Genomic DNA, 12511 nt, shown 5'->3' with positions numbered 1-12511 from the left:
AATCAAGCGCCGAGGTGGAAACTGCCAACTGTGAAACATAACATAACAACATAAAAGGAGTGATTTAGCTGTAGATCGATATAGGTTAAAAAAAACAACGTTAAATATTGTGTAGCATTTCTATCCCTCATTTGCTCTGCGTTATTCTCATCAGTACTCAATAGGTAGGCTCACCATACGTCCCGGTTCAACCGGGACAGTCCGGTTTTAGCATGTTTTTATGCCGTTCCGGCGATAGACTTAAATTTCCCGGTTTTGCAGTATGAAAGGTATAAATAATTTTTCTATTTGATACTATCACAAAAGTGTTTTTGTTTTGTAAACGTAGGCAGCCGATTTTTCACTGATTTGCGTCTCACTTCACTAGTTCAGATAGAAAGAAAAATTTTTATGTCATTGTTATGATATGAATTATGAATAATTTGAATTATGGTATAATTTATAATCTAACTGTACTGTCGTTGAATCATCAAAATGCCGGAAACAAAGTGCAAGTTTTCTAATGAGATTAAATCAGATTTCCATAATTCGAAGCAAGGACTAATAGAGGATATTTTAATAGGATTTACAACTAATTTTGATGCCCTTAATCTACCCACAATGGTAATGAAAACGTTTAAACTATTACTAAGCCCCTGGAATCAAACCAAGGTTGACTTCTCCAATCCGCGCCGTCCCGGTTTTTTGGTTCAGAAATATGGTAAGGGTAAGCCTATCAATAGGTAACTTAATTTTCGAACAAAGAAGAAAGCAATGTTTGACTCGAAATAAGTACTCGCCTTGATGTTATTCGTCAAGCATCATTTTTCTTGAATTAGGGTTGCCATACGCCAGATTTTTCCCGGACATGTCCGGAATTTTAGTGGTCAAATTTGCGTCAGTGAGGAATGTTAAAAAATGCTTAAATGCAAGGGATTTTGAATACAATGTATCCCCGCTACAAATCTTAGAGTTTTCAGATATTACGCATCAACAAAATTGATTTTTTCAGAGATGTGTCACATGAAGCAATGACATGTTTAATGTCATTGTATGAAGTCATTGTTGTGCAACACAGATTGCCTCGCGTTCGGATTATTGTGATGTCACCTATATTCTGAATTGTCAGCATTTTGTAATCGGTATTTTGGTTGTATTACAGATACTCTGTGCTATTTTCATAACTAGTATTTTTCACAGAAACAACCTGCATTTGATTTAGCAAAACGCAACAATTTTGCTCCTTTCGTCTTGTTATGTATTTATTCTATTCTAACGAGAAAGCGACGGCAGCTTGTGCCTTTGGATTTATGGAGAATTTATACCATAATATGAGTGTTTTGGTTGCAAAATTGGTCAACGTGTCATATTAAAATTTTGTCAGGGATTTTGTCTTTTCAGATATGGTAACCCTATCCTGGAGGGTATGGAATAGATGAGGTGAAATCAACAAAATACCCGGGTATCGCGTTGTCCAACGATTATCATTTAAAAAATAAAATGTATGGAGTAATACTAAACTACTTTTAATGGAATAGAGAAAGTCAATATTAAATTTCAATAACTGAGATTACAAATTGAGAAAAGATGTGGAAAATTCCACAACTAATGCTGAAAATATGTCTAAATATTAAAGTAAAATGGCAACCTATAGAGATCCTACTGTCTTCACCTACTACGAAAACTACCTCCTTCTTAAGATCCGGGCCACACAACAAAAAAGCTGTCTGGCTCTCAGCTCCTGATCAGAATCTGAGTGTAGCAAGCATATTGCTTATTGCAAACGGTTGGCATCGATGAAATCTGGGTGAAACTCGGTAAAGATGCAAGTAAATATTAATAGGATACTTGCATATATGAGCTGATTGCTGATGTGAATGTTTGGGAAGTAAGGTGAATCTTAACGAAATATATATATATATATAGTTGCCAATCACACAGAGAACTATAAAATGGTGTCGATCAGCGGGGTATAGTTAACTTCCTTGAAAAATCTACGTTGGGAGTAAACTTCCCATAACACCGTTAATTGTGAGTTGTTGCAAATCATCGAATTGTATATTTTATTCATTGTTCATGTTGGTTTGGAGAGCAATCTAATCTTTCGCACTATTGAGTGAGCAAGAATCTACACAGCGAACTGTTTGCCTAGAAAATTTGAGGAGTTCGACAGATCATTTATATTTATTAAAAATTCGAGAGGGCCTAAAGTTTATAACATTACCATGATGTATGACGTTTTTCAAATCGAATTTAGCTCATCCGGTTTTCGTCACGTGAAATAATGCTATCGCATAGATGTCGTTAAGATCTGATTGATTCTTTGATTTTATATGTTTACAATCAAGCACAGGCGTAATTTTTGATGCAAGTTTTATCAAGCTCTCAACTAAGACAAACCCTCGAAAATTGTATTCTACCAACATGTATAAATCACAATTGAAAAATGGATCTAACTATCGAATCAGTATTTTTATCATCGTTAATAATTATTAATAATCAGGTTCTTTTTCGATATTACTAACGCGATGATTTGTTTGAATGGATATATATAAAACAAAAGCGCTATGAACACGAAAGTCGAATAACTACGACAAGGATGCAAACACGAAGCCATTCTCCCGTACACCCGCAACTAACAGAAAGGTATTGTTTTTTATTCATTTATATGTTTGAATGTTTAGATTCTAAACAACCACGGAATCGATGTGTGCGGTGCTGCAGAATGCATTTATTTGCAGCGTCAAGTTTACACAATGAGACATTTATTTGGTATACTTACCGATTTCGTGCTTGCTAAAGAAATTTCAAATCGAAACCACAAAAGTCATTTTTTTCGGGTTAGAATATTATTAAAATTTAGAGTGGAATTTTTTACCTAAATAATTACGAATCAGTCATAAAACATATCCAACCACTTCGGTGTCAGATGTATACGTTGAAAATGAAATATGGTTTCAAGGCTATAGCCATTAAGCGTCGGGGCAGAAATTGTCAACTGCAGTTACAGCGTAATATAAGGGTTGATTTAGATCTAAATCAATATGATTTAAATCAATAAATAAACAAACAGAAGTTAAAGTGTTGCGTTTGCGCGCCCGCAATCGCACTGTATGTGTTCTTCTCGTTCGTATTGATGTGGTATCCTAATTTTTGAGCTAAGGAGAGAGACAGCAATGTTCAACTCGAAATATATAGTCGCGTTGATGTTATTTTTCGCACCGAGCATAAATTCTGTGCCAGTGAGCCTCAACGACTGTAACCTGATAAAATCTGACCCCGACATTGACTGGAATCGTTTGAATGGTCATTGGTATGAAACAGTCAAATCCGCAAGCACAATTCTTCCTGGATGTTACGGAATGAATGAATTAAGAACAACAGACGATGGGGGTATCGTGCTGTCCGTCGATTATCATTTAGAAAATGGAAGCTACGGAATAATACCAAGCTACTTTCAATGGATTAACGACGGGCACTATCGAATTTTCCACAACTGGGAAGCAGAATTGAAAAAGGACATGAAAGATGCCACAAAGAATGATGAAAATATGTCTAAATATTATAATAAAATGGCTGAATATGAAGATCACGCTGTCTTCACCGACTACAAAAACTATCTTATTTTATTGAGATGTGGGGAACACGAGGAGGAGAGAGCTGTCTGGGTATTGACTCCTGATCAAAATCCAAACGTAGAAACCCTACTGATTGCTATTAACAGAATGGCATCAATGAAAAATGGGTGGAATTCGGTTCCCCTTGTTCTCTCCGAATGTAAAGATGCTGGAGACCTTACTAAATTTGTACAGGAATGATTTATGTTTGAAAACCTGATATCAGTTGATAAATTAGCACAAAATGTATATCGTAAATCGTAAGTGTCAATAATATGGGAAAGATCCATTGTTTTAAAGTTTATTTATTTTATTCAGAATTTCTGGTTTCAAAATTATTTATGAATACACGGACTTATAGCATGTACATTGAAGTCTTCGAGAAGCAATGCGCGCTAAGAATATTTCATTTCCAACTGAATTATGAATCTATACTATTTAACTCGGGCGTTCCGCAAGTTTCCAGTAGAATCTGAAGTCTATTCTTTTATATATAGGCATATAGTTTTCAAATCAAATTAAATACCTATTAAGTTTGCCACTGTGTGAAGGATTAGCTTTGCTTTTATATCTGTCTATAGTTACAATACATGAGTTTATTCTTTTATTCTTATAAAAATGGCACATTCGCCAGTAACCCTTGCCCCCGCCACTCAGACTCTAACTGAGCTAATCCGCCGAGCAAATCAAATGAAAATAATAATAAAAAAGAACACCTATACAAGCAAAGAAAAAATATTGCGACAGGCTGCCTGCTCGGTGATGAGTTCTAAATATGAAAGAAAAAAATCTGAATATAATTACTAATGAAATTTCAAACATTTTAAATTAGAAAACTTTGTTAATAAATCGAATTGATCAAATAAATAATCCCTGTGAAAGAAATGAAAAAACTGATTAAAATTGGAAAATATAGGCGAGCTGTATAAAACTAATATAAATATATATATATATATGTCATCTATGGTGGTGCATGCCCATCGCCGAAATTTACGTGGTCAATTTCTTTCACATCAAATATGGGTGTGATATATCCGCATAAGTTATTCAACCTGAAAAAAAATAATATTCAACGTGAAATAAATACAATTTACGACATCTGATCACGATGGGGTTGATTGAAATTACATCGAATACTAAGATGTGATTTCTAAATATTTTCATCAACAAGTTCAATAATGTTGTAAAGGCCATTCCATAAATGAGCAAACTTAATAACTTTGTCAATAGGTACAGAAGGATTATAAAGCATTACCTAATCATTTACTTGAAATCAATTAGAAATAGCTGTATCATTATCATCTGCAACTGAAATTTCAGTTTGGGTGAATTCTAGACAAGGCATCAGCATTGCCATGCCTAGACTAACAATAACATCACAAATATATTCTGCAAGAATATCTCGCAGCCTACAAAGCAATCTACGTGAACCTAGAGATTTTAACCATTGTAATGGAGCAGGGTCTCTGTTCGTATGATAAATGTCCGTCAAAGCAAGTGAGTTCGAAAATGTTGGAGATAGCATAAAATAGCATACGCCATACAGTATTTGCTCGGTTGTGGAATAATTTCTCTGGGCCTTATCAAGAGCTAAACTCCCATACAGAATAATACGCAATTCACCATTTTGTTTTTAACTCAAAACGACTCTAATAGCTATAATCGAAGTTAGGTTATACACGATGTTTATAATCCTTTCAACATACGCCTCATTAGTTAACAAAAACAGCAGGAGCAGACGTTAAACCATTAGTACATTAAATAAGTAGACTACTGCGAAGTAGATGTAACAAAACTGGTCTTGTATTCATCTTTCTCTGCTATGGAAATTTGAAGACATTCAGATGTGTGTGAACTCTGGACAACAAAAATATTTAGCACCACCCAGGGCATCCAAAACATCATCAATTCTAGGTAGGAATGTATTTTGCTTAACTGTAACATCGTTCAAAAATCTGTAATTATCAGAGAACCACTCTCCTTTATTACGGGTACAACAAGACATGATAATGATTTTGACATTCTTAGATTATACCATTATCTAGCAATTGCCTTTCTTATTAATGCATGCGGCTCACGCCTTGGATGTAGCCTCTTCTATCTTCACGGGTTACAAGACATGCCTACAATGATGTGTAAATATTTTAACTTTTATATTTATTTACAAATAACAAGAGAGCTATGCTCAAATATATGAACACGTTTAAAGTAAATGAAAGTACCGTATTTCCCGGCGAATAAGTCGCTTTCCTAGACCCAAATTTTGGCCTGATTTTTTTTTGGGGGGAGGGGGGTCGTCATATCAGGCGAGTATGATAATTTATATTTTTTGGGGTTCCTTATTATTCAATTCGGACCATAAAATACTTTCGGCGATAGCATGCTCCACGTCCTCATCAGGTTAGTTCAAATAGAATCTGGAATTTCAATGCTGTGATTATCATATTTAAAGTTGCCGCATTAGTGTGTGCATCACGAGTGAAGGGCAAATACCGATACACGTGGGATTGCAATTTGTGAAAATCCAAATCAAAACAACATATAATCGTACATGTTTATGTCCACGGATTGCGCTGGTAATTTGCAGCAGTGATAGTATTTATATTGTAGCAATCACAGAATAAATTGATCACAATTAAATGAAGCAACACATTTCGTTTCCTGGAGATGTCGAGGTGATGAATATGGATGTTTTATATGTACACTTAATATGTATATTTATTTATAAAAACTAAATATAATCAGGTAGTTTATCCCACGTTATTATGTCCGAAGATTGCCGTGTTATTTTAGATCGGTGAAGTTCATAAATGGTGGACGCAATCGCGAGTTACGTTGAACATAATTTGATTGAAATTGAAAGACAGTTTGAATTCCCGTAATCGTTGCGGATTGAATATTATGACACAAGAAAAGTCATTATAGGCTATTTTAACCAATGCGCAAACGCGACGACCGCACAAAAATTATTGCATGATAACTTGAGTTGATGCGATTATACTACCCCGTCTTATTGGCAGGTAAAATGCAAAAACCAATTTTTTTTCAGTCTTAAAAACGGCCTCCTCTTATTTACCGGGTAGACTTATTCGCCGGGAAATACGGTAATAGCCGTCTAAAGAAAAATGTTATCTCTAAGCACTAAAAATTTCAGAGCAATTGGTCCAGTATTCGGAGAGAAAAGCGATTCTATAATGAAAATGACGAAGAAACAATAAGAAGAGTGCCAGCATAAAATGCAAAATGATCGTTATGTCCACTACGTGTCCAATAACAACGAATAATAATCATTACTTAAAATTCAATTTCCGAAGAAAATATTGAATCTTGTTCCTTTGATTTTTTCTTGATACAACTCATCAAAAGCCAAACTTTGATTTATTGTGAAATGATTTTTCCAATCACCAACTTGTCCCTTTCTCATAAATTTTGACTTTGTCAAATCCATGAAATTTGGGTGGCTTGACATATTTATACTTTTATTTTTGCTCATGCTGTCAAATGTACAATGTTCAGAAATAGCGTCAAGTTGTTGTTCCGAAAATTTTTTTTCAAGAAATTTTGATATTGATTCAACTACTTTTCTAAGATCTTTCTTCAAATCCTCGTAAGTTACGAAATATATTCTTTCCTTGTCTTCTTGATATTTCTAAAACATGAATCAGCAACGTGAGTATTTAGTTTAAAATAAACTTTTTTCTGGGTTTCCGCTCTGTCAAAAAGGTTAAAATCCCCTAAGCTAAATTGATTATTAGATAATAATTTCCAAAAAAATTAATTACAAACCAACCTCCCAAAATTTCAGCGTATGGTCAAACCAATCTCCAAATCCTACTTTGCGTGAGCAGAAATTTGTGAAGAATTCTGGCCACGTTCCAGGGTCTGGCATTCTTTTGGCCAAGCGATGAAAATGATAATATGAAACGCATAGGTCCTTTGGATTTCTTGCTACATAAATAATTTTGCATTTCTTCCCCTTCCTAATGTCTTCTGGTAGCAGTTCGTACGGAAGATGAGTCTTTATCACTCTGTAAATTAAAGTTCTTGTGACATATTTATTTGCTGTATATTATTTAACTAATTGAAGCAGAATAAAATGATTAATTGCGTTATTGAACAGTACATTAAAACTAAGCTGTGTTTTTTCACGCCGTGGGCAAGTCGTTGATAAGTAATGAGAAATTGTTTATTATCTCATAATGTAATAAAAAATCACCGGCTATTTTTTAAATAACAAAAATATAATAAAGGTTACAAATTGTCAGTTTGGCCGTATATGAATCGAGTGCACATCTTACCCTTTGGTAGTGCATTAAATGCGATACAGAGAGAGAGCATCATAATTATCCTTATTTCACTAAAACTATTCACTGTCGAAATTTACATGGAAAGTGACAGTGATACAATTTCCACAATTTGATTGTATTCGTTTGTTTTAGATTCATCATTAGAATCGAGTGAATCAACTAATAAAGGAATTATACCTTTGGCTACTTTTTGACCAATTTTCTAAAGATTGAATTCCATTGCGAAGGTGACAATCCACTATCTCCAGAAACGGACTTCTCAATGTAAGCAATTGTTTATTTGCTCCTTCTATATTTCCATCATTGCATATCAACCACACAATTTCTTGCGTCCAAGTCGTTCCTGCAAAATACAAAAATTACCCATAGCTAATGCCAATACGTATAAACTTTATGAATTTATGTGGAATAAGTTCGAATACTATAACAACAAGAAAGCAATGTTCAAATATATGGACACGAAGACCAAAACCAAGTAGTACGTCTTCGCCTGGAGGTGCGCCATTTTTAATTTTTTATCATGTCGTCACGCACAAAAAAACGAATCCCGTAGACACCACAGAAATATTCGAAAGCAATTGGTCAAATAATTAAAGAGAAAGACAATTTTTTCATTACAAAAAAAAAATAAATTCTAACGACAACAAAAGAATCTATAGCAAAAACAAATCCCGTAGAGACCACAGAAATATTTGAATTAACTAAAAGTAATAGCATTCTAGCGACAACAACAATCTTCAACCACTGTAAATTTGAAAGCAATTGGTAGAGTAATTGAGGAGAAAAGCATTTTTTATTACAACAACAAAATAAACAGCAATGTCAACAAAAGGATCTATAGGTCCACTTCGTGTTCGACAAACAAGAAATGCTCAAATATATCGACAAGAAGTCAAATGACAATCACAATGCCAGTAAAATTTCTGGTAATTTATAAAATATTTGTATCGAATGTCATATACCCGTTAACAATAAAAAACGCCAGAGTTTGGGGTGGAATATTTGGTCCTATTGCTACTTGATAATTAGGCATGTCCAGTTTTGTGATTTGTTGTTATTAAATCACGCGATGCTGTTATCTTACTTTTCTTCCTCACCTGCCTTGGGATAAGTAACGATGAAAACGTCGTCTTCTCTTACTTTGAATTTCAAAACTTCATTAACTGCAACAGTAAACGATGCAGGCAGTAAAATTTTAAAACCATTCGAAGCCGTGAATTGGGTTAGTTTAGGCTTCATCCGTGTATCTAGTCCGGTTATTTGAAGTAATTGTGGAATCCTCAGCTTTGTATGTATCGCCATTTCTTAAATACAAGACAGGAAGTAGCCCGTGAAATATAAAAACCATGAAAAGTTAAGGTGAAATATATGGCCCCGTAGGACACAAAGAACTTTAAAAAAAAGTCATTTATTTAGTTAGTATTTTCCATATTTAAGTACTGACACTCTGAACTTACTCCAATCAGATCAACAGCAATTTTGTAAAACGATCAATAGGTATAAGGCCTGTCCGGAAATCAATAAAAATAGGAAAGAAGAAGGGCTTTGACTATTTGCTAAAAGTAATATTATCAAAATAGATATCATTAAAAAGGTAAAGTATCTTATGTAAAGTTTGACGGTATAGGACAATTATTGAAATTTATGATTAACTTTTTGAGAGCGATGTTAGCACTGTTGTATTATCAATAAAACACTTACGTAATTTTACTCTGTCGACGAGTCTCATAGACTTCAACTTGAAGTAACTAATGAGCGCTAACATGGCTGCTAAAGTTCCTGTCACTGTCAATACCAGCATACTCACAAATTTTGTTCTTATATAATTCACTGAGCTCTGGCGAAAAGCATAATATTGGATGAAACTTTGCAAAATACAAAGAAGGTAGAATACTTCGTGCGGAACATGTGGTGAAACATACCTAAGATAAAGGCAAATCCGACTCTTAACATTGAATACAAAACAAATGTAATATATCGCAATTATCACCGAGAAATTCAATCAGTCAGTTGTAAAAAGACAAAGCTATTCTCCGAGAACAAAGGATTTACCATCCTATTTTGTTATGCTTGAAGACAAAAGTAATGAGTAATAATTAAAATCGTAACAAGAATAATAATAACATAACAACTAAACGATCCATATGTACATTTCGTGTCCAATAATATTCCTGATAGGACACCTGACTAAATTTACCAGCCAACACACGTACCAGTAATATTTATTTGCAATCGTAGCTAAATTGTTGCTGCTGTGGTACTTCACGATGCGGTGTTACTAGGTCGGCGAGCGCATTTGAACCAGCGTATTTGTTAATGGTTTACTAAATTGACACACATAATGTTATGCTAATAACAAAAAATAAAATGAAATTGTTGGTAGCCGATCACCGAGATTCATGTATTCACTTGGAACAGTTTTTTATTGTGCCTTAGTCATTATAAACTCATCTCGCGCGGAGGAATATAGATTGTCATAAAAAACTTGAAACGCCAGTAGCTATCCAGGCAATCGTTCCTAAAGTATGAGCATATCTTCTGGCTATATCGACTGGTTAACCGGCGGGCCAGGTATTTGAATAGTTAGTTTGGCCGTAAATATATACTACTACGGTTTGACTAATATGCAACAGCGCCAAACCCTAAAACTGGAGTTGTGAAATGAGACTATCAGAATCAAACTTCAAACTTTGCTGTTTCATTTCAATTCACCGTAATACTGTTTTTAAACAGAACAAATTTTTACGTGTTTCGTGAGACTTAGTGTAAAAACATATCAATTCAGCGACCCATACCCTATCTCCATCTTTTCACACCGGAACCTGGGATATGGACGTGCCATAAACTGACTATTGTACATATAGCCGTTGTGCCGTACCTCTTTGTCTTGTGTAGTTACTGGAGTTTTATTTTAATTGTCAATTTCATGCATGTTGTCCTAGTATAACGCAGCAGTCCTAAACTGCTGTTATTATTGTTAGGGGTACATGTCGCACATCTGTGTCTTAGGCCAGTAAGGTCTTGAACATGTATCCCGTCTCTGTTTTACCGTTTAATTATTATGCAGATACTGTTACGTTTTTGAAGCAAATAAACATACATACATACATTATTTCCTCGAGCGCGACCTTCGCGACTGCTCTCCCTTTATATTTCTATGATTTAGAACATTGCTCTACTAACGAACTGAACGTGATGAAAGTACGTTAGTAAATAACCATGGTAGATGGAAATAGACCTAATCAAGATTAACTCTGTCTATGTTCTACGTATGCCATCAGTGTACCGAAATGAATACTGGTACCAGAATGCCATTTAACACCTTTGAGCAAATATCTCATTTCATTCCAGTAACAGATCGTATCAGTGACACTGTGTTTGCTGAGTTGAAAAGAAGACGTTACACAAACTTCGATAATAAGAATTAGGTTATAACAACATGACGTGCTGATTGAATCCAATTTAGAAAATATAATAAACATAGTATATAGAGTCTATGGATGTTTCCCCGACCCTTGATCCACAAAAAAGTCTATCCGTACTTTACTATTGCAAAATTATGACGCTTATTTCGAGAGCGTTTTGGTCAGTTGGCGCTTATAAACTGGTATAAATGTTCAGAACCATTATTTTTGTTAAAAACATTTAACAACATGTCGCTTAGGCTACAGGTACTGATAGCTAATTTTAGCACAGTCCATCGCATCTTTATGATTATTGCAACTAATAATCCCTGAAAGACATAATGACACTTAGTTATATAGTATACAAACAAATCAAACATGATTTTTTTTTTGTTTTTAATATTAAAAGAAAGAATTAATTTCTCATACTTCAACAGATGTAGGGGAGAGTGGGGCACAGTGGCCCTCATTTTTTCTTTGGCGATTTTCGAACTATTTACTACGCTATTTCAACTTCTAAAGCATATGAATACATTGTAAGAGAGACGAACTTTTTATTTCTTGCCAAAGAATTTGCTCAATGGGAATATTTTTCCTGTGAGCCAGGTTTTTTAAAAAAAAAATTTTGTCCCACTGTGCCCCGACGTCGGTATACAGTGGGACGGTGGTTGGGTCACAGTGGGACACTGAGGAGGAAATAATTTATAAAGAACAAAACACCATCAGGAAATAAATTTTGCTAAAATATCGAGCCCTTATTCGTCCTTCAAAGCTACTGGATATTCCATTGTGTGAGATCTTCACTAAATCGGTAGTGTCTGGAAGCTCTTACCGTGCCGCCAACTTTAACTGGAGCTTCAAGGCGACAGACTACATCTTCTTCATCCAGCCCGAATGTGCTTTCTTCATCTTCGGGGAAAACAAAAGCGGAATTTGTTGCTTTCGACGGGATTCTTTGCATAAATATAACTTCAAATTCCTTCTCGTCGTCGTCCTTGTCAAGAATTTTACCGACGTAATGCAACGCGTTTCCACCACGCCTTCTACTGAATTTAATAATGGCAAAATCCCCCACAGCTGCCACCCGATCTACACTATCGCCTACACGCGAATCAACTTTACTTTCCAGATCGCTATCGTCATTCAAGGGGACAGATGATTCACAACTGCTCGTTTCAGCAGGTGCCGCAGCCTTCTTTCGCTT

The 12511-nt window shown here is 34.8% G+C and overlaps 1 protein-coding gene across 2 annotated transcripts; it reads right to left on the bottom strand.

Annotated features, from left to right (window-relative positions):
- Nucleotides 1-5500: 5500 nt before the first annotated feature.
- On the bottom strand, nucleotides 5501-11174 carry LOC120345077 (sulfotransferase 1C4-like). Of its 2 annotated transcripts, none has more exons than XM_078113065.1 (6): nucleotides 10117-11174; nucleotides 9605-9825; nucleotides 9001-9207; nucleotides 8081-8246; nucleotides 7387-7624; nucleotides 5501-7245 (listed from the first exon to the last, which is right to left on the bottom strand). In XM_078113065.1, exons 2-6 carry the CDS (start codon nucleotides 9702-9704, stop codon nucleotides 6898-6900), a joined length of 1059 nt encoding a protein of 352 aa, XP_077969191.1. In that variant the 5' UTR covers nucleotides 9705-9825; nucleotides 10117-11174; the 3' UTR covers nucleotides 5501-6897. The 2 variants fall into 2 exon arrangements, with proteins under 2 accessions (XP_077969191.1, XP_077969192.1); XM_078113066.1 differs by lacking the exon at nucleotides 10117-11174 and adding an exon at nucleotides 9826-10087 and having other exon boundaries at nucleotides 9605-9740.
- Between the last annotated feature and the right edge of the window lie 1337 nt (nucleotides 11175-12511).

Source organism: Styela clava, chromosome 5, assembly GCF_964204865.1.
Source record: "Styela clava chromosome 5, kaStyClav1.hap1.2, whole genome shotgun sequence".
NCBI lineage: Eukaryota > Metazoa > Chordata > Ascidiacea > Stolidobranchia > Styelidae > Styela > Styela clava.
The sequence above is the reverse complement of the archived record's forward strand: the minus strand, read 5'-3'. Positions and strand labels throughout refer to the sequence as shown.